Source organism: Dipodomys merriami, unplaced genomic scaffold, assembly GCF_024711535.1.
Source record: "Dipodomys merriami isolate MVZ:Mamm:240054 unplaced genomic scaffold, mDipMer1.0.p SCAF_55, whole genome shotgun sequence".
In the NCBI taxonomy this organism is placed as follows: domain Eukaryota; kingdom Metazoa; phylum Chordata; class Mammalia; order Rodentia; family Heteromyidae; genus Dipodomys; species Dipodomys merriami.
In genome coordinates, this window is record NW_027206124.1 from 9,283,008 (window position 1) to 9,308,901 (window position 25,894).

At 65.8% G+C, this 25,894-nt stretch overlaps 1 protein-coding gene across 3 annotated transcripts in view; it reads left to right on the plus strand.

Annotated features, from left to right (window-relative positions):
- Positions 1–1,500: 1,500 nt before the first annotated feature.
- Positions 1,501–25,894, plus strand: part of Wnt7b (Wnt family member 7B) — a 44,576-nt gene continuing 20,182 nt past the window's right edge. Inside the window, exons 1-2 of one of the 3 annotated variants that reach the window (XM_069999843.1) lie at positions 1,501–1,632; positions 22,056–22,282. In XM_069999843.1, coding sequence (XP_069855944.1) covers positions 1,562–1,632; positions 22,056–22,282 — 298 coding nt within the window. In that variant the 5' untranslated portion in view covers positions 1,501–1,561. Of the gene's footprint in view, positions 1,633–5,345; positions 5,546–13,162; positions 13,200–22,055; positions 22,283–25,894 lie in introns of those variants that run through there. The other 2 variants (XM_069999842.1, XM_069999844.1) reach the window with 2 other exon arrangements.

Genomic DNA, 25,894 nt, shown 5'->3' on the forward strand with positions numbered 1-25,894 from the left:
CCGAGCCCGGGGCCCGTGCGGGGCGGAGCGGCGCCCCGGCCGCCCGGTGTCCGCGCGGTGGCAGCATCCGCCCGCCCAGCCCCGCGCCCGCCGCGCTCCCGCCGTTCCCGGCGCGGGGGTCGCTGAGCGGCACTCGGGGCGCGCGGCCCAGGGGGCGCTGGGGTGGGGCGGCCGCTCCGCGTCTCTCCGTGCCTCAGTTTCCCCGACCCCAGCCCCCACGGTCGATTGCCCGCAAAGGCCTCCCACCCGCCGCGCCCGATCGGGGGCCGAGGTCGAGGCAAAGGTTCAGAGGATTTGACGGGATTAAGGGGGGTGGCGGGGCCGGGGTCCCGCGGGGCCGAGGGGCGGGGCGGTGGCTTGGGGCGCGGGTCCCGACGGGGCGGGGCGGGCGGCCGGGCCTCTCTCCGCACACCTGCTTCCTCCGGCCGGCCGCCGCGCTCTCCAAACGCGCCCCGCGCGAGGGCGTCGGCAGCCCGCGCCCGGCCCGCGCCGCACCGGCCGGAGAGCGGCGCCCACCGAGCGGGCGCGGGGGCCGCGGGCCCGACCTAGCGGGGGCCTCCGCGCCGTCGCGCCCCCTCCGGCCCGCGAGGGGCGGGCGTGGGTCTCGGGTGGCGGAGGGCGCGGTCCGGGGGCGCCGCGTGGGAGATTCGGGGGCCGGAGGGGCGCGCCGGGAAGGGGCGATGGGGTGCGTGGTCCCGCCCTCGCCCACTCGGCCCTGGAAGGCCCGCGGCCCCCAGAACGTGCGGCCCCTGTCCCCCCCAGCCCCGCGGGCGCAGGGGCGCAGGTGTCCCTTCCCCGCCGCGCCTCCCCGCCCGCCCGAGCGCGATCGGAGAGCAGGGAGCGGGCCTGGGGAGGGGGGCCGGGGGTAGATGCGTTCGTGTGTCACGGGGGAGGGAGGGGTAAGGGGAGGGAGCGAGGGAGGGAGGGAGGGAGGGAGAGAGAGAGCGAGAGAGCGCGCGGCGGGCGGGGAGGGCGGGCGGGAGGCGGGTCCTCCTACCTGGGGCGCGCTCGCTCTCTCTAGCTCGCTCGCTCGCTCGCGGCTCGCTCGCCCGGGCTGCGAGTCACCTGGGAAGGCCGACAAGTGCGGACACATTGGCCGCCGCCGCCGCCGCCGCGCACGGCGAGGCGCGCACGGCCCCAGGCGGCCGAGCCCGTGGAGGCAGCGCCCGCCCGCCGCGCCCGGCCCCGGCCCGCGCTCGCTCGCGGGGGCCCCACGGTCTCTCAGCGGGGCTCCGAGCTCGCGGCCCCCCGCCCCCGGCCCGGGTCACTCCCTCCCCGGGGCGCGCGCGGCGCCCCGGGCTCACCATGGTGGCCACGCGCGCCGAGTGCCCGCGCGTCGCCCTCGGGCCGAGCCGCAGCGCCGGCTGAGCGCGCCCCGCCCGCGGCCCCGGCCCCCGCCCGGCCCCCGCCCGGCCCGCGCAGCCCCCCGGGCCGAGCCGCAGCCCCTCGGGCCGAGCCGCCGCGCCGGCTGAGCGCGCCCCGCCCGCAGCCCCGGCCCCCGCCCGGCCCGCACACCCCTTCGGCCGCAGCTGTCTATGGCGCAGCCCCCCCTCCCTGGATCATGCACAGAAACTTTCGCAAGTGGATTTTCTACGTGTTTCTCTGCTTTGGCGTCCTCTACGTGAAGCTGGGGTGAGTATCCCCTCTGTGGGGTGCCTCCGGGTCCGGGCCGTCGGAGGGGCTCCGGGGCTGGCCTTCGGGCCCGGCCCGCCCTTCCCTCCCCCTGCAGCCCGGCCGGAGCCCCCGGGCGCGGGGCGCACGGGCAGCCGCCGCGGGCCGGCGGGTAGCGGCGAGCGTGCCCGGCGCGTACTTTCACCCGCTCGGGCTCCAGGCCTCGGGGGTGGGACGCGCCTTCCCTCCCCCGGGCCGCGATGGGCGCCGAGCCCGGGGGCCGAGCGCTCGCCGCCGGGAGGGCGCGCCGGGGTGGACGGGTGTGGGGGGGGGCCGGGCAGCCGGGGCCGGGCCGGGCGGGGGGCGCGTGCCCCCTGCGAGCGCGTAGGCCGGGCACCCGCCGCAGCCCCGCGTCTCTATCCATCACCCGGACGTGTTGAAATTACCTTGACAACTCGTCGGGCTGGCTCGGGATGGGCCTCGGGGCCGGCCGGGCTGCCTCGGGCTGCGTCCGGAGCCCGCGCCCCGCCCGCCCGGGGCCCTGGGCCCGGCCCCCTCGCGGCCCGCTCCCCCTCGCGCAGCCCGGCGGGCGGGCGGGCGGGCGGGCGGGCTCCGGGCGCGCCGCGCTCCCGGCTCGCTGCGGTAGCTGCTCCGAGTCGTATTTCCACATTCCTGAACCCAGCCGAGTCCTTACCTGTTGAGCCGCGATCTCCTTTAGACAGAATCTGTCTCGGCCTTCCTCGATGGGGGGTGGAGAGGGGGTGAGACCCAGAGGCCATGCTCCTGGGGGTGGGGGGTCCCCGCTGCTGGGCGTGGGCCTTGTGCCCTGGCACCTGCGGGCACCTGAGCCCCGCCGCCCCGCACGCTGCTGCGTGTGCGGGACTCCGGAGCCAAGGGACGGCCCTTCCTGGGCCTTGGGGAAGGAAGGAGGCGGCAGGCAGGCAGGCAGGCCGGTGAGCAGACTTGTAGGAAGGGTGCGTTCCCATACCTGGGAGACGGAGACCCAGGCGAGAGGTAAAAACACACCAGAGAATCCTCTCCACCCTCTCTCTGTCTGTGTCTGTCTCTCTCTCTTCTGGTCTCCGCCATTTCAGAGGTGGAGACACCAGGGCCCAGAGCCTGTGCCGACCAAAACCATGGCTTCAGAGCCAGGGGAGAAGCCTGGGGCCGGCCTCGGCCCTTGCAGGTCCGGACGGGTGTGTCTGTGGCTGCTGGTGATTCTGTTTATTGTAGGGCTGTGGGTAGCCTGTGTCCCGGGGTGTTTGTTTATGGAGGTGAGGGGTGCCCGCCTGGAGCCCGCTGGCGGTGGGGGTGGGGTGGGCAGGGCAGGCCGCTGCTTCCCGGCCTCCGTGGCCGGCAGTCGGGTCCCACCGAGGGGTCAGGTGAGGCCCTGGCTCCCGACCTGGCTCTAGCACTGTGGTCCCCACCTGCAACCCTAGAGTTGGGTGGTTTTGCTTGCTGAGGCTTAAGGATCAGAAAATCGAGCGTGGGAGGACCCAAGGCCAAGTCACCATCCACAGGGATGGGAGACAGAGAGCCTGGACTGGCCCCTCCCCCCAGAGCGCTGACCCCCCCCCCCCCCGCTGCCGTGCCCGGGCTCCCCTGGGGGCTTGGAGGGTGAGCAGGTCTTTCCTGAGGCCGGGCTTCTGTCTGCCCCTGGACTGCACCTCGGGCCCTTCTGAACAGCATGGAGGACAGTGGGTGGGGAAGACCCCTGAGCTGGCTTCGCAGGCATGTGCGAGGGTGTGGGAGGGAGGGAGGCTGAGCTCCCTCAGGGTGGGCCTGCTTCTGCCCGGGGGGGGGCATTCCTCCCCTGGTAAGCCCAGCAAACACCACCCCCCACTCTTGAGTTTCCAAAGAGAGCCCTGAAGACCCTGCCACACCACCACCAGGGAAATCCAAGGCCCATTCTGGAGTGCACAGGAGAAGAGGGCGGAGTGGGTGGGCGAGCCAGGCTCTGCTGTGCTTTCTTTGCAAGCTCTCTGCTGTGCCCGAGGCTTAGGAGGGGCTGCTGGGTCCCGGGTGACCTAAAGCTTAGGTACCCATGGATCAAGGGAGTCTGGAGGGATCTGGACCAACAGCTTCCCTGTCCATCACTCCTGGCAGGGGCCCGGGGTGAGCTCTGTACCCCCACGGCCTCCCTTCCCTCACTGGAAGAAAGCCAGGTGGTAGCAGCCGCTCCCTCAGGGCTTCCGGGGCCCTCATCCTGGAGCCTCTGCCCAGGCGGTGATGAGAATGTGTCCCAGTAAACACCACGAGGTCAAAGGTGCAGCCCGGACCCTGGGGGCTCCTCCAGGCAGAGAACCCCAGGACCTCTGAATCTCAACGAAGTTCCAACTGCAAATGAGACCCGGGATTCCCCTCCTCCCCAGCTCACCTGCAGGCTGAGCGTTCTTGCCCCTGCCTGAGAGCCTCCTTCCACCCCTCCCGTGAGCTCACCAAATACTTTTGCCCCTCAGCCGTGCAGCGCACGTACGCACAGGAGGCAGAATGCAGCCGGCCCAGTCCCCGGAACAGACCTGCCTTGAGCAATTTCAAAGCCTAATGGCTATAATGGCTCCGGGGAGACAGTCACCCTGGCTGGGTCCTTTGTAAGTGGAGCAGTTTTCAAGCTTCAGTCCTGGAGGAGACCAAAGCAGAGCAGGCAGCAGCCTGTCTGGCTGGTCTGGGCCCAGTGGACCGCGCTGGCCAGCCCCTGCCTTTGTGGCCAGGAGAAGGAAGCAGAGGCTCACGGACCTGGCCAGGGAAGGGAGGAAGGTGGCGTTCTTGCTGGATGCTGGGGGTGAGGGGCCGGGCCAGGGAGCCCCGGAATCCACTCCTCAGGACTGCCTGGCCTTCCTGGCTCCTTTCGCGCATGCCCTGCTTGGTGGACAGGGTCTCCGGCTCTCCTGGGCCATTGGAGGTGGCAAAGCGTGGCACACAACCGGAGATAGGACCTTAAATGTGTGTTTCTAGGTTACCAAAAAAACTCCTTAGTGGGAGGCTTGTGGAGAGGAGCCAGTCCTGTGGATCCCCCCCCATCCCAGGCGACTCCCCGGGGAGGTAGGGGGAGGCCCTGGGATCCCCGGGTGAGGGGTGAGGAAGAATGGCACCAGCAAGTCTTGCCAGACACACTCCTGGTGTGGACGCCCGGCTAGGACAGGCAGGGCTGGGGGGCAGTCCCTCCTAAGCACACCACGCCGACAGAGACGCCGCACAGATTTCCCGCGTGGACACACACCTGCACCCTGGCGGCGGCCCGGCTGCCGCAGGCGCCGCGCGCGGGCAGGTACATGCGTGCACACAGCAGCACATGTTTGCTGAGCACAGTCGGCCCCTGAGGGAAGCACAGGCCTGGGCCTGGTTCCTTCCCCCAGGGGGCTCTCCGGAGCCCGGCTGGTGGGGACCAGGACATCCCCGCCAGGGCGACGGGGCAACCCCTGGGGGCGGCTCCCGCCGCGCCTCCGGTCAGCCTCCCCTTTAAAAAACCCGCCCGCCCGGGGAGGCGGATGTAGGGGCGGCCGGCCAATGGCAGCGGCAGGCCTCGGGAGACTGGAAGACGTGAGCTGGAGCTAGCGACCCAGCCGGCTCTTACAGACGGACAGACCGACCGAGGGGTGCAGACAACCGCCAGGACGCCCCCACGGCCCCATCGGGCCGGCCCCTGCCTCTCTGCCTCAGCACCCACCGCGCCGGCCCCAGATCCAGCATGATGTGCGGCCCTGGCGGCGGGACACGGGCGACCGCCGGCCCCCAGCCGGCCAGTCCTGGCCCCTAGTGCCCAGAGTCGCTGCCCCGCACCGGGACGGGCGGGGGCCGCCCCGGCCTCGGCTGGGCACGGGAGCCCTGCGGGGGAGCGTGCACGGACCACCATGCGCCTGTTGTCGGCGCGCCGCGCCCTCCTCTCCGTCTATTGCCCGCAGATCTTCCTCCTCCTGTCCAGCGGCAGCTACCTGTGAGTGCTGCGGGCGGCCGGGGAGCAGGGCGGGCAGGGAGCAGCAATGGAGCCGTGGGGCGCGATGCTGGGTGTCCTGGGGGCGTTGGGTGTTCCGGGCTGGCCACACCCCCTGGGGGACCCCTGTGAGGGTGAGGGTGAGATGGTGAGCAGGGCGGGTGGTGGGGTCCCGGCCTCTTGGGCCAGCGGAGACCTGCTCACTCCCCATCCTACCTTGGGCGTCACTGCGCGCGCACAGCGCACCCGCCCCACGTGCATGCTGCACCCCGTCCCCAGGGTCCGGCTGTACCCCGAGGCCGCGGGAGGCTTTGCCTCCATCCCATCATCTTGCCCCGGCCCTGGGACTGCTCACCTGGGAGCCGGGAGGGTGCGTGCGCCCCGGCGGCCAGGCCTGGGAGCGCACTCTGGTGGTTTCGAGCTCCGGGAAGCTCCGAGCAGGGCCCGGTCCGGGGGCTGGGGGGAAGGGGGGCTCCGGGAGCCGAGGGGGCGCGTCCGCGAAACCGTGGCTTCCCCCGATTCCTAATGGGACGCATATGCTCTGGCCTCTGATTTAAAAAGAAGTTTGATTTATGGAACCGCCGTTTGGGGGAGAATTTAAGCTGGATGCTACTGATTAAACCTCAGAGCAGCGCGCCCTCCCTCTCCCCCGCCTCCCCTCCCCCGCCCCTCCTTAACACGCGGGCCACGTTCGGGGTCGCCTGAAGCGGCCGGTGGGGGCAGCGGAGCCCGGGCAGCCCAGGCCAAGCAACCGCCCGCCTAATAAATGGCCGAGCCCCCAGCCCTTTTAATGAAGACACAGCCAATTGCTCCTCCAGCCCCTAGGAAATTACTATCCTACCCGCTTTCCTTCTAAAAATAGTTGCGCATCTTGAAACAAAAGTTCGCAACCGCAGCCAGATGCTGCGAGGCTCGCGGCTTCCCGGCTGTGGGACGTAATTACAAGGTCCCGGCAGCAGGAGCTCGGGCCTGGCCGTGGAGGCTTGGCCTGGGGTGGGGGGCAGCAGCCACCCCCCCCGGGACAGGGCAGGGCAGGGCAGGGCGCAGCGCCCGGTTCCAAGGCTAAGGAAGTGCCGGGTGGGAACGTCCCAGCTCCAAGTGGACGAAGGGGCCTTGGTATCCTGGCCTCTGGTTTGGGGTATGGAGGGGAGTGTGTGGAGCTCCCCCCCCCAAATCCTGGCATCTCAATCGCAGAAGCTCTGGCGGCTACTCTGCCCGAGAAATTCTTTGGAACTGGTCTTGAGGTTTGGGGTTCCCGGGGAGGTGTTAGGGTCCTGGAGGGGGAGGGCTGGCGGGAGGCAGGGGGTGGGTGGGAAGAGGAGGAGGCGCCACGGCCGCCGTGGAGGGGCTCTCTGGCAGGTGGTGGCAGTGTGCGTAGGAAGCCAGGCTTTCCCCTAACCCGGGCCATCCTCTACCACGCAGGCTTGGCCCACCTGTGCCGCCAGCTTCCCGGGCTGCTTTTTTTTTGTTTCCTTTGGTTTTCGAGGAAGGGCTTCTCAAACACGGCTAGGCCGGTGCTGGGGCCAGCGTGATCGGGGGTGACAGCAGGACAGCCTCGCTCCCACCCTGTCCTCAACAGCTCGCACCGCGTGCCAGGCTGGCCTGGTGCAGCCCCCGGAGGAAAGGCTGGCCTGGCCTTCCCAAGCAAGGGTCCACTCAACAAGAGGGTGGTACGCATGGCCCCAGGTTTACTGGTTGGGGTGCAAGATGCCCAGGTGGGCACTGGGCAATTGGAACGGAAAGTATGTATGGCGAGAAACCCTTGGTCCCCGAGTCCCGGAACCATGGTGGAGTGTGGCCAAGGCAGCCAGGGCCGAAGAGCTTTGAGAACTAAAGAAGGTGGTGAGGGTCACCCCCCCTCCCCTCCCGAGGGGCGGCCTGTGGGAGCTGAGGACGCTCTGGGTGGAGGGTGTGTTCTCTGGTACAGAGAACTCTCCAGAAGGTGTCTCATGCCCTGATGGCAGACGCTGGCGGACAGTTGATCCTAACCCTTTCATCTGCGCTGCGCTCCCAGCTCCTGCTGCTGGGCTGTGGTCCACACAGCCAACCCCAGATGCCTGCCCCCACCCCCACTGATCGAGTTGGACGGGTGTGCTGGCCTGGAAGGGTCCTGAGCCCTGCTGGGCTGGGCGGCTCTGGCCAGTCCCAGCCTCTCTGTGCCTGTATTGTCAGAGTGGGGGCTCCCAGGCCAGGGCCGGTCCACAGGGCTCCCGGGGGCAGGGGAGGGCCACGGGCCACAAGGAAGGTTGTGGTGCTTTGTTAGCTGGTGTGGGGGCCTGGCCCCAGGCTGAAAGCCAGGCCCAGGATGGGTCACTGTCCTGGGCAGGTCCTTTCTGGTCTTGGCCTTCCTCTCCCAGATGTGGTGGCTGGTTGTGACGACCTCCCCTCCTCCCCAGGTCTTCCGGTGCGGCCTGTCATGGTGACCGCCGGCTCTGGAGAGCCGGTGACTCATGGGTGACAGGGCGGTTACTCACCGACCACCTGGCTGTGGGGGGCGGGGGGTGTTCACCTCGGTTTTGCCAAGGCCAGGCCTCTTCCCAACTCCCACTGTGGCCTTGCCCGTGGTTCTGACCGCAGTCCCAGAAGCCCTGTGGGATGACCCTTGGTGGGCTGGGTGCTGAATCAGGCCTACCCCCTGGCCTGGGGGGTCAAAAGGGGGCAGGCAGGTCAGCGTGGTGCTCCTGGCCTAGGGGGTGGCATCTGTCTGGGTGCGGAGGGACTCTCTGGGCATCTGTCTCCTCCTTGGTCAAGGGGGCGAAGACTCCGGAGTGTGATGGCACACAGAGTTACCTGGCAAAAATCTTAACTACAAGCAGTCCTGACACACAGAGCCTCGCCAGCCACGGCAGACAAGCAAGCCCACCGCCCGGCGCGATCCACTCACCAAACAAGAAGGGGAAAGAGGCGCATTGTGGGGCAGACTGCCCTGGGCTGCTTCCTCCTGATGCCAGGGCCGAGTGGCTGTCGGGCCTGTGGACGATGAACCCCCCAAGCCCCAGGGATTTCACTGGGATTTCATCTCAGGCCCTCCAGCTTTCAAGGCAGGAATTCTGACACGAGAGCCATCTCCCCAGTCTGTTTGCATTTGCTTTAGTTATTCTTCAAGTAGATGCTCACCTTTACACCCGGCCAGCCTGTGTATGACGGCACCCCTCCTACTTTCCCTTCCCACGTGGCTAGCACACCTGCCGCCACGCCCAGCCAGGTATGGGTGGAGATGGGATCTTGTGAACGTTCTCTCAGGCTGACCTTGAACTACGATCTTCCCAATGTCAGCCTCCTGAGTAGCTCACATTGCAGGCTGAATGAGGACCCCTTTGGAGCCTGCTTTCTTTCCCTTGACTCTCAGATGGCCAAATCTGGGTTCTCAGACCAGCTTTACCTGTCCTGTCCTCCGCTCTCTTCTCTCCTGAGATGTCCGGTATGCAGGGGCTGCTCAGGAAACGGGGTTGTCAGGTTTTTGAGCAGAGAGAGGCCCCGAGGGTGGGTTTGTCCAGGGAGGCATGATGGACTCTAGTGTTCCCTGGGATGTACCTAGGTGGGGTCTGAAGAAAGGAGAGGATGGAGGAGACTCCTGGGAAAGGAAATGATGTCCGAGGGGCATCGTCACCCAGGGGCAGACAGAGAGTACTGAGGTCCCAAGAGAAGGTCCTCTGCGGCCACCCAGGGCCAGGGCCCAGCCCTGTGGCTGCAGGCTTCTAACCAAGCTGTTTGCTTAGGGAAATCCTCCGGCTGGAAAGGACCTCCAAGCTCAGGGGGCCCCGGACACTGGGGAACTGGCCGAGGGCGGGAGCCGTGTTTGAGGGGACCCCGCCTGTCTCCTCAGCCGCGCACTTTGCGGGCTCCTCTGGGGACCCAGCAGGTGCACTTCTGCGTCTGTCCTCCAGCCCCGAGACCTCCCGCCGGCCCCCCAGTGCCACGCCGGCCCTGAGGAGCAGGCAGGGAGACGGCCTTGGGTGTTCCCCTGGGGTTGACCCGGATCACCGCTCTGCCTGGAGGGGGGTGGAGGGGCTGGGGGGGAGGGGTGGCACTTTCCATTTCTGAGACCCGGAGCACCTGCCAGCCCAGGCCCTGGGTGAAGTGTCCTGAAGAGACCATCTCTGGTCTGTCCACTAACCTCTCCTGGGCTCCTGGCATTTGGAGGGTCCACAGCGGGCTCTCCCAAGCCCTCCATTTTGCACGGCCCTGCGTCCGGCGCGGATCGGGCTCAGCTCCCCTCCCAAGGGGGCAGGAGGCGGGCGCCCTCCCCTGTCAGATGAAACCCCGGCCAGGGGCTCCCTCAGACTCATGAAAGGGTCATTGTGTGGTGCAGGCCGTTGCTGGCCAAGGACAAAACGGCCGTTTGTCCTCCCTCCTTGGTGTGGGGCTGGGGGCCTCCCCCGGGCCGGCTGCGGGGTGGGGGTGGGTACAGGTGTGCTCTTCTCCCTTGTCTCTCCGTGCCGCCAGCCGGGCCCTTCCCCCCAGCCGCCCCCAGCCCAGGCCACCCTGTGCTTGAGCGTAGACTCCAGCGTGGCAGCCTGGCTGCTGGCGGGGGCGGGGGGAGCAGGGGGCTCTCCGGCCGCGGGGCACACAAGCTGGGGATGGGTCCTGCTGGCCTGGGACGCCGGTCCAGTGCAGGGCAGAGGGGATGTGGTCCGAGCTGCTCTCGATGGGATGGGCCAGGCTGAGAGCCAGCGTGAGGCAGGGTGGCGGGTGGGGCCTGGGATGCTGGTCACCTGCAGCAGGTGGCTGTAATCAGTGCTGGGGACTGGCGGGCAGGGCAGGCGGCCACAGGGACAGGGAAAGGCCCAATTCAGCCCAGTAGCCACTGCAGCCATCAGTCTGGAGATGCACCAGAGAGGTCGGGGGGGGGGGTAGGGGGGAGGAAGGCTCACCCAGCTGGCTGCCAGGGCCCTAAAGGACCTGGGCCAGCATTTCCAGGGAGTTCCATCCCATAACACATGAGGGGTCTCCTGCTTCCAGAACCTTCTATTGTCTTGGAGACCCTAGTGCTCAGAAATCCTGCCACCATGCCCCTATGGGAGCTGCTCCTGGTAGCTGGGCCTCTGGGGGAAAGAGGCCCAGACCCAGGCGCCTGCCTCTCCCCCCAGCAAGTGTCAGTGTGCCCTGGGTGCTGAGGAGGTTCAGTAGTGACACTGATTAAAAAGGCTTTTTGAGGCTGGGTGTGGAAGTGCATGCATGACTGGAATCCTAGCACTGGGGGGGGGGGGGGGGGGAGGGGAGGATACTAAGTTCAAGGCCAGTCTGGGTTACAAAGGAAGATCATATTAAAAAAAAATGCTGGGATTCCTGTCCGGTGACCACCTGCCCCAGGACCAAGGCCCGAGAGGTAATCCCCACTTCTGAGGTCTCCAGACACGCAGGGCATGCTCAGGACCTGCAGCCTGGGCTGGGCTGTTGGGTCCATTTGGGGGGCTGTGTACTGGTGCCGGGAGGGAAATACCATGAGGGTCATACCCACGGCAAAGTGGCTGAGCCCAGCTTTGAACCTGTGTCTGTCTGGCTCTGAGGTCCTAGCTGCTGTCAGGACAGCTTCCTAGCCTCTGGCGAATTCTACTCACAGTTCATTGCATTGGTTGAGAAACCAACGCATGAACCAGCTGGTTGGAACTGCTGGCCGAGAGGCCCCCAGCCTGTGCCCGGCGCTCCTGCCCACAGCGGTGGGTCCAGAACCACAGCTGCCGTGGTGGAGGTGGAAGCCAAGAGCTTTCCTGTGCAGGGCCCCGAGACCAGCCCGAGACCAGCTGGGAGGAGGCTGGCGGCCCGGCGGCCAGCGTGTGTCGGTGTGAGTGAAGCCGTGGTGTCCTGGACCGTGTTGGCCATCGCTTGTGACACCCTTCCTCTTCTCTAGGCCTTTAGTTTCCCCATCTAGCTGGTGGGTCTAGATCCCCTCCTCCTCTCTCCCCTTGATTCTTGGAGTCCCTTTGCCGACGCACGAGTCTGGCCAGAGGGGCGGGAAGTGTGTTCCGAAAGTGTGTACACAGCCCAGGTACTGCCCCCAAACTCAATTGGAAGCTGCAGTGGGGGCTGGGCTAGGACTTGCCACAGGGTGCCGACAATGTCCAGATCCTGTAGAAACCTCCCTCCTCCCCCAGCTTGTTCCCACCATCTCCAGGTTCCTGGGACAGTCGCGTGCTATAAAGGCAGGGCTGCAGGAACGGCTGGCTCCAGCAGCCACACGTGCTTTTGTGGGCTGAGGCGGAGCCCCCATCCCAGGCCTGGGGGGCTGGCGTTTCCCTTGGTGGCAGTGCCACAGCGTGGAGGACCAGGTGGGCGTGCCGGCCTCCCAGGTGACTTTCCTGAGCCCCAGCCTCATGAAGTGGGCTGTGGTGCCTGGTGCTGAGTGCCGTGGGGGTGGCAGGGCCAGCAGCCTGGCCTGTGGGGCAGGGGGATGGTGTGGAGAAAGACTGGACGGGGCCCAGAGCACTGGAAGGGGAGCTGTCACCATCCGAGCTCTCCCTGAGTAGGACAGGTGGGGAGGGGTCTGCACGGGAGACTGCCCCGGCCTGGCCCCTGCCTTCCTGGATGGAGACCCCTCCCCGGGGAGGTTAGCGCTGGGCCGCAGCATGCCCCGGAGCCCAGCCGAGAGAGCGGGCGCTGCGTGCCTCTGCTCTGGGCTCTGACGTTGCCCCCCCTCCCCCCTCCGAGCCTCCTCTGTGACAGGAGATGGTGAACTCCCAGCGAGGGGGACAGGTGGGCAGGCGTCCAAGCAGAGGCGGCTGGCTGCGGAGGCCAGAGGCCCAGGAGGGACAGTCTGGCACTGGGGACCTGTGTCCAGAGGGGTCCCCACAGGGTATCTGGCAGGCCTAGCGGGGTGAAGCCGGGTCTGACCCCCGGGACGGTGCGTGGCCCCAGCGGCCCCACCTCTCTGGCCTCTGGGGGTGTCCTGGCCACCCCAGCCTCCGGGGCACCTGACCCCTCACCCAAAGCTGTGCCAGGCCAAGGGGTGTCAGGGCTGGGCGCCCTTCTCCTCGCCCTGGGGTCTCCGTGCTGTGGCAGGCGTGAGGTGTGGTGGCTCCCCTGGGCCATGGGCAGCAGGAGAGTGCCAGGCTCGGACGCGCGTGCTGGGAGGAGCAGGCAGAGCTGGGGGCAGAGCTGGGGGGCAGACTTCCTGTCTGGCTTTCTGGCTGCCGGCGTGGTAGGGTGCCCCCTCCCCGGAGGGCAAACGTCTGGTCCCAGAGGGTCGTGATGGGCCTTGCATCCTGGTAGGGGTGTGGTCGTGTCTGAGGTCAGAGGTCAGAGTCCCGAGGTCAGGGGTCATGACAACTGGATGGCTTCAATTTTACAGATCCGGAGGGGACGAGAGGCCTCTCCAGTCCCCTTGTCCCTTTTGACCGTGGCTCCACCACCTACCTGGCTAGGGCCTGTCCACCCCGGCGTCCTCACCCCTGCCACGGGTCCCCTCCTTGTAGCCTGCTTTCTCTCCAAGGTGGGGTCCGGGGGGACCAGGGCAGGAATGGCAGCTGCCCCCCCCGGGGTGCGAGGAGCCTGCGGGCCTGGCGTTGGGGCCCCAGGACACCGAGGACAAGGAGGAGCTGGGCTGGTGGTGTGGAAAGATCAAAGCTGGCTGGACCTAGGGCCAGGGGTGCCTGCGGAGGCCCACCCCTGCAGCGCGACTCCCCCCAGGACAGATGGGCAAACTGAGGCGAGTCAGCAGGTGAGTGCTTCCAGCCTGAGGGCTGCCCGGGCTGTCATCTCAGTTTCTCGGTTCCTCAGGAGTCACAGGGGCGGGGAAGGGCAGAGGAGTGACCTCATTCCTGAGCTGAGCCCTGGGGGTATCTGCCACGGCTCTCCGAGTCCCTGGCTGACTCCAGGATGGTCTCTCTGTTCGTTCGGGCTGGCGAGACCCCTCCTGTGTAGCAGTTGTGGGGGGGGATTTACCAGGGTGACAGGCGGCGCACGCTGCATCAGAAGGGTGCCCATCCCTCCCACAGGTGCGGGCCAGGGCACAGGCAGATGGCCAGGCTGGCTGGGGCAGGAGCTGCTTGCCCCCACCCCCCCACCCCCCCGCAGGGTTTTTCCTGGGTCCAGGTTCTTCTTGTCCAGGTGAAGAGAAAGGAAGGCCATTTGCCTAAGGAGGGCAGACTGTCCCTGATTTTCAGATGAGAAGACTGAGGCTCGGGACAGCCCAGGGGGTCTATGTGCCCCCCCACCCCCCACCCCCGTCCCCGCCAGCCCCATGTCCCCCTGTGGGGCCGAGAGGGCCAGGGGAAGGAGAGGTGGCCTGAGGCTGGGGGACCTGCTCAGACCGGTTCTGCGCCACTCTCTCCCCTCCCGTGGCCCTGAGGGTGCCCGGCCCCAGCTCCCGCTCCGGCTTGGGTCCTGGTCAGATTTCTCTAGCTCCGAGCAGCAGCTAATGCAGAGGGGCAGAGGAAGTTGGTGGTTTGGGCTAACCTGTGCCCAGTGGTGGGTGGGTAGAGGTCTGCCAAGCCACCCAGGCTCCTAGATGATATTCCTGTCCCCAGATGTCAGGCAGGAACAGAGGTTCACTAGCCCCCTGCCCCAGGGGAGCCTGTGGGGTCCCAGGACAGAGGAGGACTCCTTCCTGCCCCTCACGGGCTGGAAGCCACACCCCCCACCTGAGGGAGAGGTTGGGGTCCAGTCACCACTCAAGCTGGGTTTGTAGCTACTTCCTGGACAAGTGGACCCAGGCCCGCCTTCCTGGCCGGTCATAGATAATTAGAACATTCTTCAAATATTTTGCCTGAGGATGCCCAAGAAGGAAGCATTGCGCAGTGCCTGGGGCCTGGAGCGTGGGCCGGAGTTGCCTGGGCAGCTGGGCAGCTGGTTGGGGCAGTGCAGGGCCTGAAGGAGCTGGTTCAGCCTGTCCTTACCGCCCGGACTCCGGGGGGTGGAGGGTCCCCAAATCCCACCCCCCAGGTGGGCAGGGATGGAGGGGATTCAAATCCAGGGGCTGAGAAGGTGTGGAGTCTGTGGCTGGTGATGGGGAGGGGGAGACCCACATGGCCTTTGACCTTGGGGCGGGGTGAGGTGTCAGGGTGGGGGGGGTGTCAGGTCTGAGAGTTGGGTGTGACAGGAATCAGGATCAGCAGAAGGGGGGGGTGGAATCCTGTGGGGGGTATGAGAGGAAGCAGCCAGGGGGCATGCGCAGGTCCAGCTTCATGATTGACACCCACACCCGCCAATCAGACCACCCAGAAGTAGCCTACAGCTGTGCTGGGAGGGGCTCAGGCTGGGGCCTGTGGGTTGGGCCAGGGGCCAGGGGCCAGTGGATGTGGTCTTGCCCTGGGGAAGCCCTTTCACACTGGGGCCAGCCAGGGAGGGAGTGCCCTTGTCCCCAGGGACCCTTCCTGGTCCCGGGCTCTGGCGGGAAGGGTAGGAGCCTCCAGGCCCCGGGGATTCAGGCTGGTTCTGGACACCTAACACGGCCGGCCTGATGTGGCTTCCTCGGAGAGAGTATTCCAGGCTGGGGGCCCCCGGGGGTCCCCATGGAGTCCTCGGACCCCCTTCTAGGAGGGGCGAGAGCAGGGCTGGCCGGTCAGCGGCCACCCTTTGCCCTCCAGGGGGACACCTCGGTCTCAGGCTGTGGCTTGTGGGGTGCACTGCTGGGGTGACGTGTCATGTGACGTGTCACGTGACGTGTCCTGGGGCCCCTTGGGCCACAGGCTGTAACAGTTGTGAGGATTGCTCAGTTCCCCGTGTCTGGCGCCAACGCCATTTCTCTGTGACCACCAAAGCCTAAGGACACGGCCTGGGGTCAGCGTCCTTTCCTGTCCTCTGGGGTGGCTCCAACCCCACAGCCCGGTCCATGAGTGCGGGGTGGGACAGCTGAGCCGCCCTCGTCTTTCCTGGAACTCAGGCTGAGGGCAGGGGACGCCCCATCTCCGCATGCTTCCCATCACCTGCTTCAGCCGGCTGCGGCACCCGCCAGGGCCACTGTCCCCGGGGAGGCCTGTCCCCTTGTGTGTGCCTGGACAGCGCGCCCTCCGCCTGCGTGCTGCGGTGGTCACTGAGTGTCCACCCCAGGGCTGGTGCCAAGGGGCTGGCGAAGGGCCAGGGTCTTGGGGGGGGGCTGGCCGCTCTTCCTCCCGACTGAAGGGAGACCCGGTCCACCTCCCCAGTCCAGGCCTGCCCACGCCCTGCCCTCCCCTGACCTCTGTGAGTCTCAGGGGTGGTGTGTCTCAGGGAAGGGCTGGTGGCTGCCTTGGTTGGTCCTGCTGCTCTTCCGTCCGCCTGAGCTGGACAGACAGCAAAACCATCCTAGACCCCAGCTTCCTGTTCTAGGAAAGTGAGGATGACGGATTTACCCTGAAGCTTTGATGGCAGATTGCGGGGACTCAGCCCAGTCCAGCCATCCTCGGTGCTGTCTCCAGCATGAATCCAACAGCGTGAAGGACCTAGGTTAGACTTCCACCTGCTGGGGCAGACTTTGGAAAGAGTTGTTTTTTCTGAAGGAAGCAAAGATGTCATCCAGAGGCTGGGAGTGGATAGGATGGCTCAGAGGAAACCTGCCCCCGCCGCCTGGCCTTCGGGTCCCATCAGCTGAGCGCACCCCACTTACCCTTGAGAGCAGTGGAGGAAAAAGGCTGTCCAAGGAAGCCCCCAGCCCGGGCCTGGCAGGGCAGGGCCTGGTCTAGAGCAGCCCCCCTTTGCCTCGGTGGCGCGAGCTCCCTGGGAGGGAGGCAGGGCGGGCTGGGGGGTCCTGGGCCTGGGTGGGGGCCCCTGTGTGGGCTGGGGGCGTGGGGCCAAGCGTTCCACGGGCCGGCCAGGAGTGTGGCCCCAGCCTGGAGGGTCAGGGATGACCTGCGGGGCTGCACGGCCTCCCGGGCCAGCTACCCAGCACGCGCCTTCTCACTGTACCTCGGCCGGCTCACTCCCACGGACAGAGGTGGAGACGGAGGCCCGGAGGCCCGGGAATGGCCTGAGGCCTCCCGGCGTAGAGGAGTCAGAGTCCGCGGCCTTCATGGCTGCCCCAGAGGACGGTGGGTGGGCGTCCCGGCACCTGGCTGGCAGGGCAGGAAACCTTGCCCCTGTGGCCGGGCGGGTGTCTACCTGCCACTGGGCAGTGCAGAGGGGGCCGGGGTGCCCTCAAACCCCCACCCCGAGCCCCTCATCCTTGAGGAAGCCCTATTTCCTTGGGCCACCCTGGCAGGGAGGAGGATTTTCCTGTTATTCAGGGTGGCACTCCTCTGCCCAAGCCCAGTGCCAGGGCATGGCAGCAAACACCCCCACCAGCCCTCTGCTGGCCTCTGCACCCAGTCTGAGTCTCTCCTGCACTCCCTTGTTGCCCGGGCTGAGCCCCTTCTCCTTGGAACGGTTTTATTTGGGGGGGGGAAGGAAAGTTCCAGGCTCCCCGCTTGGCTTCCTCCTCCTGGCAACCTGCCCGTGTCCTGAGGCCCTGGAGCAGAGAGGGACAAGCCCAGAGCAGAACTTTCCATGGAAAAGTCAGCAACACGTGGTAGTGTCACCCTAGGCCCCTCGGCCTGCCTGGCCCCGGCCCCAGCCCCGGCCACGGGCACCTGGCAGAGCTGAGGTAGGAAGAGGTTTTCCCCCTGCGGGGTGAGCACGGGGCCTGGCGTGGGGTATACCTGGCTCCAGCAACCCCAGCGCACAGCCCAGTCCTCCTGCTGCCTGGCTCCTGGGGAAGCCATGGGCCAGGGGTTTCCATACCAGTTCCCACAGGTGGTTTTCTAAGGATGCCCGCCCTGTCCGCAGCCAGGCTTGCCGGAGACAGGAGCGGCTTTGGAGGAGGCTCAGGATGGGTGGGAGGGGTCTAGACCACAGCCAGACTCACAACGCTGTGACTCGAGGATGGATGAGCGAATGGATGGGTGAATGAACGGAGTGAGTGAAGGAATGATGGATGCCCTGAAAGCCCTTGGGGGAGAGGTGGTGATTTAAACTGTCTTCTGAGAACTAGACGAGGATCTAGCTAGGGGTCGTGGTACACACCCAGAATCCTTGCACTGGGGAGGCGAAGGCAGGGGGGCGGGTCTACATGGTGTGTTCATGTTTTAAAACAAGCAAAGGGGAGGGGCATGCAGCCCCTGCTGTGTGGCTCCCTGGTCTACACTTCAGTCTCCACCAGGGCTCTGGAAGCGGAACCCCAGTCCCCAGCGTGGCTGGTCAACCCAGGCAGCTCTCTAGCCTCTCTGGGCTGTGGTTACCGCTATGGTGTGAGGACTGCCAAGGTTTGATCTAGTAGAACCCAGCAGCACTGGGCAGTACCCAGGAAGCCCGAGGGGCGTGCTTAGAATCAGTCGTGGAAAACACCCTGTGCAAAAAGAAAGGTGACCTGGAAATTACTTCTGAGTGACTATCTGGTCGCTCATACTCTGTCACCTGAAGATTTGATTCATCTGTGTGTGTGTGCGCACGTGCATGCGCACACATGTGTATGTGCATGTGTGTGTGCTGGTCCTGGGCTTGAACTCATGGCCTGGGCACTGGTTTTCAGTCTTTTTGCTCAAGGATGGCCACTTGAGCCACAGCTCCAATTCCAGCTTTTTGATGGTTAATTGGAGATACGAGTCTCACAGTCTTTCCTGCCTGGGCTGGCTTTGAACCATGATCCCCAGTTCTCAGCCTCCTGAGTAGCTAGGGTGACAGGTGTGCGCCACTGGTGCACACCTATGATTCACCTTTTAAAAATTTATTTTTATTTGAAGGGGTTACAGTTACGTGAGCAGGTAGAGAGCACATTTCCCTTTGGACCGTGTCCCCCCCTTCCCTTCCTGTCCCCCAGGTTTTCCCTCTCGTCCCCATCCGTGAGTTGTAGAGTTCATTTCCCACATGGTGCCCAATGAGGACACGGCTGCATCTGTTCACCCTTCGTCCCTCCATCGAGTGCCCGCCTCACCCTCCCGAAGACAGATCAACCAACATGACAAAAAGGAAAGAAAACAAGAACAGCTAAAACGGCTTGTTCTGCTTTGAACCTGTGCACTGGCCCCCATACCCAAGGCGGTTCTGGAAACTTCCCTGCCACCGAGCCTACCCTCCAGCCAAGGGTCCTATCATATTCATTTAAAAAATTGTGATTGAAATACACAAACAGTAAGATTCACCACTTGAAAGCATCTAAGTCACTACCATTTGGTATTTGTATATTGCAGCCTTCCATCTGATATTTTTCTGTGGCAACCTTCTACCTAGTTCCGGAAGCTTTCCATCACTCCAAATGGAAATTCCACACCTACTAAATAGCCACTCCCGGCTTCCTCCTCCCCCAACTCCTGGCACACACAGATCCACTTTCTGTCTCCATGGATTTACCCGTTCTGGGCATCGCGAATAAATCAACTCTGACAACCTGTGGCTTTCTGTGTCTGACTTCTTTCTCTAAATATCATCTTTTTGAGCTTCTTCCACATTGTGGTATGAATGAGTTCTGCATTCCTTTTCACAGCCAAATAATATTCCATTGTATGGACATACCACATTTTGTGTTTCTCCACTCATCCATCACCGAGTTGTTTCCACTCAGTGGCCATGGTGAATGGTGCCTGCTGGGAGCGTTTGTGTGGAAGGCTTTGTTTAGACACCTGTCTTCAGTTCTTTTGGCAGTGGAACAAGACGTGGATCCAGGTAGCTGTGGGTGGTGTGAGAACCGAGCCCAGCCCCTTACACGCCCCAGCGGTGCAGGAAGGCTCTCGGCTCCTGGCACGTGCCGTTCCCCAGCGTTTCTGCCTGGTGATCACACTTGTCCTGGTGGGAAGTGGAAGCTGGCATTTCCCTCAGAAGCGAGGCCGAGGCCTGTGCTCGGCTCCTCCGCCATTCGTGTATCTTTCAGTCCTTTCTGAAACGGGGTGTGTGGTGGCCTTGAACTCGTGGAACCGCTTCTGGTAGAGCTGTCGGTTACGGCTTGCTCATGTACACATCCGCCCACTCCAGGCAGCCCGGGGAGCCCGCCGCCGCCGTTCCGGGGACCCAGACCCTGCTCAGACCATCAGACCGGGCTGTGGGCCTGTGTCACATCTCATCGCCTGGGAGAGTTGGGAGAAGGCGGTCACTGGGGGCCTGAGGGGGTCACAGGACCCCGCTGCTTCCTGCTGAGGGCCATGGTACCAGGCTGGGGCTTTTTCTGGGGTAGAGTTTGCCGGGCGGCAGGGGAGGAGCCTCGGCAGAGGGACCCACAGGCCTGCGGAGGGGGGGGGACAGGAAGGGAATGGGTGCTGGTGGGTCTCATTCAGGCGGAGAGCACCAGCTATGGTGGTCCTCAGGGCAGAGAGGCTGCCCGCTGTGCTGTCTGAGCCCCGACCCCCAGGAAACCACGGGGCTTTGTGGCAGGAGTCTGTGGGGAGTCTGAGAACGAGGGGAGTCCCGCCGGTCCAGGGCCCGAGTGGCTGCGAGCCCAGCGTGGCTCTGGTCCACCTCATTCCCCAGCCTGGCTTCCGAGGATCTACAGTTACTTTAGGCTGAATTCCCCAGATTCCAGCCCGCATCACCCCACCCGCCCGCCCGTCCACACGCCCTTTCTCAAAGCCGGCCTGGGGCGTGTCTGCCCGTTATGCTCGTGGGAGACCTGGGGGGGGGGTCGGGGCCAGATTAGTGGGTGGAGCAGGCAGGCGGACCGGGGGGATTGAGTGTCGCAGCCGGTGCTGCACGTGCTGGGGCTCGGGCCACACGGGGACTGTCCAGCTGCCCTGGAAAAACACCATGTCTCAAGGAAGGGCCGTTGCCCAGTGGGCATGAGGAGTCCCCCCCGCCCCGGCCCCGTTCCAGCCAGGGCCTGGTTGTCAGCTTTGGGGACCCCCGGTGGCCTTCCGCTTGGCTAAGCACACGCAGTCTGTTGTTTTGTATCCAGATCTTTTCCTTCTATCTCTGGGGTCCTTTTGGGGTGCTGAAAACCAGTCCGCTTGCCCCTTCTCTGAAAGCAAAAACACCCAGCAACACCAGAGCACCCAAAGAGCTGAACATGACCACCAGAGCCAGTGTGGCCTGTGTGCCGTGGAATAGTATTCAGCCTTAAAAAAGAACAGAGCTCTGGTGTGCTGCAGCGTGGATGCAGCGTGGATGAACACTTTGCTCGAGGGGAGTGGCGGGGACACAGGACTGCATGCATTGTAAGATTCCATGGAGCATCTAGAACTGCAGCCCCGTGGGAACCGAGAGCAGATTAGTGGCTGGCGGCCGGGCGGGTGGGGGCGGGGCGCGCGCGGCACAGACGGAGCTGCTGCTTGCTAATGCGGACGGAGTTTCCTATTGGGGTGATGACAGCATCTTGGAACTTGATAGAAGCTGGGCTTGCACAATGCCGCGTGTACAGAAAGGCCAGGGAGCTGTATACTTTAAAATGGTTAATCTGATGTGATGCGAATTTCACCTCATTACCAAAGCAAACAAACACTCTCCCCACAACACCTTTAGGGAGAGTGGGCTTGCTGGCTGCCAGGAGGCTAATTATTGGTGCAGCCTCAGGGCCCCACGTGGCCTGGTTAGCGTGGCACCTGCCAAGACCAGCATCCAGTGGGGGTGATTAGCCGGGTTCCTGGGTGTGCTTGGTCTCCCAGAAGTGAGCGACCTGTTCCTGCTGCTTGTGTGCTGGTAGAGTGTGTGTGTGTGTGTGTGTGTGTGTGTGTGTGTGTGTGTGTGTGTGTGTGTGTGTGCTGGTCCTGGGGCTTGAACTCAGGGCCTGGGTGCTGTCCCTGAGGTTTTTCACCTAAGGCTAGAGCTCAACTGCTTGAGCCACAGCACCACGTCTAGCTTCGTTAGTTAAAGAGTCTCACTGACGTTCCTGCCCAGGCTGGTTTTGAACTTAGATCCTTGGACCTCTCAGCTTCTCAGTAGCTAGGATCCCAGGCATGAGCCACAGACACCCAGGGGAGGAGATGTTTTATGTGCCCATTTTGTGCAGGAGGAAACTGAGACTTGGCACATCTTTTATGGGTTACACAGGCTGGAACTGGGGTCTGAGGCTGCTGGTTTAGGAATCTGGGAGCGGGAGAAGGGAGGCAGGAATTCTACCCTGGAGCTAAGCATGGTGGTCTGGGAGTTGGGTACACCCTTGGGGGCCTGTGCTGTGACCGTGGCGGTGGCCTTCCAAGGGGAGAGGGCTTGTGGGTCTGAACCGGAGGCCTGGAGATGGTGGCCAGGCCATGGGCTGAGTCTGTGGTTCTGGCAGCTGGGAGGCGGGGAGGCCCTGGACTCGGGGGAGGCCAGGTCAATGGAAAAGGACCCTTGAAGACATGGGCCACTGTTTCCTGGTGGGCAGGAACGAGGCTGGTGAGGACAGTCAGTGGGGGAAAGGGGTGAGGAAGGCCGGGCTGACGGCGGGGAGGCTCACCGCCCGGCCTCACCGTCCCGGGCCTCGCCGCCGGCCTCACTGCCCAGGCCTCACCGCCGGCCTCGCCACCAGCCTCGCCACCAGCCTCGCCACCAGCCTCGCCGCCGGCCTCACTGCCCAGGCCTCACCGCCGGCCTCGCCACCAGCCTCGCCACCAGCCTCGCCGCCGGCCTCACTGCCCAGGCCTCACCGTCCGGGCCTCGCCGCCGGCCTCACTGCCCAGCCTCGCCACCAGCCTCACCCCAGGTCCCCTCCCTGTCTCCGCAGAGCACTGTCATCTGTGGTGGCCCTGGGAGCCAACATCATCTGCAACAAGATTCCCGGCTTGGCCCCCCGGCAGCGCGCCATCTGCCAGAGCCGGCCCGATGCCATCATCGTGATCGGGGAGGGGGCGCAGATGGGCATCAACGAGTGCCAGTACCAGTTCCGCTTCGGCCGCTGGAACTGCTCCGCCCTGGGCGAGAAGACCGTCTTTGGGCAGGAGCTTCGAGTAGGTAAGGGCTTGTCCAGGCTCGCGGGCCGGCCGCGGGTGGGGGTGGGGGGCCGGGGGTCCTGGGGACTGGGGGCCAGGGACCGGGGGGCCGGGGTCCCGGAGGCTGGGGGTTCCGGGGGTCCTGGAGGCTGGGGACCTGGGGCCAGGGGCTGGGGGCCGGGGGCGCTGGGGGCTGGGGTGCTGGGGGCCGGAGGGCCGGGGGTCCTGGGGGCCGGGGGGCCGGGGGTCCCGGGGGCCGGGGGTGCTGGGGGCCGGGGATCCCAGGGGCCAGGGGTGCTGGGGGCCGGGGGTCCCTGGGGGTGCTGGGGGCCGGGGGCCGGGGGTGCTGGAGGCCGGGGGTCCCGGAGGCCGGGGGTCCTGGGGGCCGGGGGTGCTGGGGGCCGGGGGTCCCAGGGGCCGGGGGTGCTGGGGGTCGAGGGTCCCAGGGGCTGGGGGTGCTGGGGGCCAGGGGTCCCGGGGGCCGGGGGTGCTGGGGGTCGAGGGTCCCAGGGGCTGGGGGTGCTGGGGGCCGGGGGTGCTGGGGGCCGGGGGGCCGGGGGGCCTGGGGGCCGGGGGGCCTGGGGGCCGAGGGGCCGGGGGTCCCGGGGGCCGGGGGTGCTGGGAGCCAGGGGTGCTGGGGGCCGGGGGTCCTGGGGGCCGGGGGGCTGGGGTCCCGGGGGCCGGGGGGCCGGGGGCCGGGCTGCCCGCGTCGCTGTTTTGCGCATGCTTCCACACTCAGACGTGCCTAGCACCCTGTTGCACAGCCCTGTTCCAGGCCAGGCTCGGGGTGGGGAGCGCGGGAGCCCCTCACGTGGCTGTACCCCTGGGGTACCATGACACCCGAGGTGGGGGACGCAGCTTGTGCGTGTGGATGGGGACTGTGAGGCCAAGGGGGACCATGTTCAACACGGGCAGGAGCGGATGGGCGCATGGCCATGCAGGGAAGTGAGCAGAGCATGCGCTCTGGTGACAGGGGTGTGGCCATACAGTGTAGTGGGCAGGGCCTACGCTGTGGTGACTGGCACGGCAGATCCAGGCCAAGGTCCCTGCGGGGTGTGTGTGTGTGTGTGTGTGTGTGTGTGTGTGTGTGTGTGTGTGTGTGTGTGTGTGTGTGTGTGTGTGTGTGTGTGTGTGTGCGCGCACGCGCGCGCACGCGCAGGCATGTGCCGGCCCTAGGGCACAGCTCAAGGCTGGTGCTCTGCCACTTGAGCCACATCTCCACTTCTGGCTTTTTGCTGATTCATTGGAGGTAAGAGTCTCATGGACTCTCCAGCTCCACCCTGAGCTCTCAGCCTCCTGAGTAGCTAGGGTTACAGGTGTGAGCTACCAGCGCCCAGCGAATGCCTCCATTCTCCTCCAGAGAGCAGGGACAGTGTGGCACTTCCCAGGTGGCTTGGGGAGTTGAGGGGAGCAGTAGCTGCCCTGGGGAAGGCTGGCGGGGGGGGGGAGTGCAGGCAGCGAGAAGGGGACCCTGGGAATGCCCCAGCGAGAGGACTGCCGGCTAGAAGGAGGTCTGCAGCGTGGAACTGGGCTGCGGGACAGGCGGACACCGGCTGAATCACGCAGAGCAGCCATGGGAGCCGGCCACGTGGGGATGGCCGGGTGTCCCTGCTGGGACCCTCGAGGCAGCCCTCCTGTCCTCAGAGTGCCGTGTCACGGATCGGGGAACATGCTTTGAATCCATCATGTAACCTTGGCCATGTCGGTCAGCGGCCCTGGGCCCCGGGAGTTGCCAGCCTGCCTTGTGTGTCTGCCAGTGTCTGTGCACAGTAGGTGCCCCGGGCTGCTGTCAGCAGGAGAGTGCGGTGGTGATTTCAGCTTCTCTCCAGGCTGTGGCAGGAGCCCGGCTCAGAGCCCGGAGCCAGGCTTGCTGGCTCGCTGGCTACCTGGCCCGCAGGCGCGCACAGCGCACATCCTTCCAACCCAGAGGCCTGGAGCTGCCAAGCAGCCCCACAGCTGCCGGGACCCAGGCCAGAGCTGCTCTGCAGGGCTGGCGGTGCTGCAGAGGGGCTTCAGGGTGGCGCAGGGGAAAGTCCCTGGGGGCCCCTTTGCGGTGAGCAGCTGTGGGTGGCGCCTGGCAGAGCCAGGGTGGCTCCTGCGGAGCCTACCACCCAAGTGCAGCTCCCTCCCTCCAGTGCCAGCTGCGGCGGGCTGGTAGGGCACTGGCATGAGTGTCTGCCTTGTGCCAGCTGCCCACCTGCCCGCCTGGCCCCCCAGCCCAGGGCTGCCAGGCTGTGGAGCTCCGGAGAAACTGAGGCTCGGGGCCTTTTGAGAAGCTGCTTGGCTTCTGGAGTGTGGGCTCTGGCTCTGTCGCCCTTCGGGCCATGCTGATGGCGTTGCTGTGTGAGCAGCTGGGAAACCAGCCCCAGCCTCCCCCAGGGGGTGGTGCCACGAGGACTGGCAGAGGGCAGCGTGGCCCCCCAGCCTCTGCCCTGTCCCCAAGGAGCAAAGCGGCCCACTGCTGCCCACCCCCATCCGGACACCTCACTGAGCACCACGGCTGGCTGCCGGAAGGCTCTGCGGGACCAACGGGAGCCGGAAGGGACTGAGCTCTGCCCACAGGACTGATGTCCGGGTGCCAGGGCCATCCTTAGCCTCAAGGTGGGCTCCACCCCGGGCAGCCCCCACCCCGAACTCCCTAGGGGCCAGGCATCCAGGCGTTGGCTCTGCCCCTCCCCCTGCCCCGGTCCCCCGGGCCCCTTCTGAGAGCACGCATGTGGCCCCAGCTCTGCTTCCGGGGAATATGGCATCCCTCTCCTGCCTCCTGGGGCATTCAGAGGTGAACGTTGTGGTCCAGCTGTTCACACCCATCTCCCACGCTCCCTGTCCCACGGTCTGCCACACCACTGCCCCTGTCTGGCCACCAGTGGCCCAGGTGGTCCCGATGGTGCGCTCTCCCTGGCTCCCAAGCCAGTCTCTGACTGCCCCCCCCGCGCCCAGGCCCAGGTGTGCCCTGCGTCTGGGTGCCCCTGCCCCTGTCACCCACGGCTCCAAGTGCCACAGACCCACGGGAGCACTGGCGCTGCGGCGCGCCATCTTCTTGCTGCCACCGTGCCAGCTCCTCCGGCTGCCTGACTGTCCGGCATTGCACAGAACCCTGCGGTGCTTCCACTGTCCACGCAGCCGCGCAGCCCCGGGGTGGCTTCGGGTCCAGCCCTCCCGGGCAGCTGCCGCTGCCTCCCCGCCCCGCCCGGCCCTCCTGCGCCCGGCTACACAGTAGCCGCGCAGTCACGGCCTCGCTCCCGAGCCCACAGTAGCTCCCTGTGGGAGCCCAGGGTGTGAGCGGAGCCTCGCAGGCCTCACCCCTGCTCTTCTCCCTTGCACTCAGAAGCCAGCCCGGCCGGCACCTGCCGCCCTCCCCACCCTTCTGGTGCTCCCGCCGTCGTGGTGTTCCTCCTCTGGCCTCCAGTCTGAGCCGGTGCCGTGCTGGCCCTGAGCCTTTTCTGCCTCCTACCCCTAGTGGACAGGTTTTTGGGTTTTTGTTGTTGTTCTTTCTGTTGGTTGTAGGGCTTGAACTCTGGGCCTGGGCACGGTCCCTGGGTTTTTCAGCTCAAGGCTAGCGCTCTACCACTTGAGCCATAGCGCCACTTATGTTTTTTCTGGTGGTTCATTGGAGATCAGAGCTTCATGGATT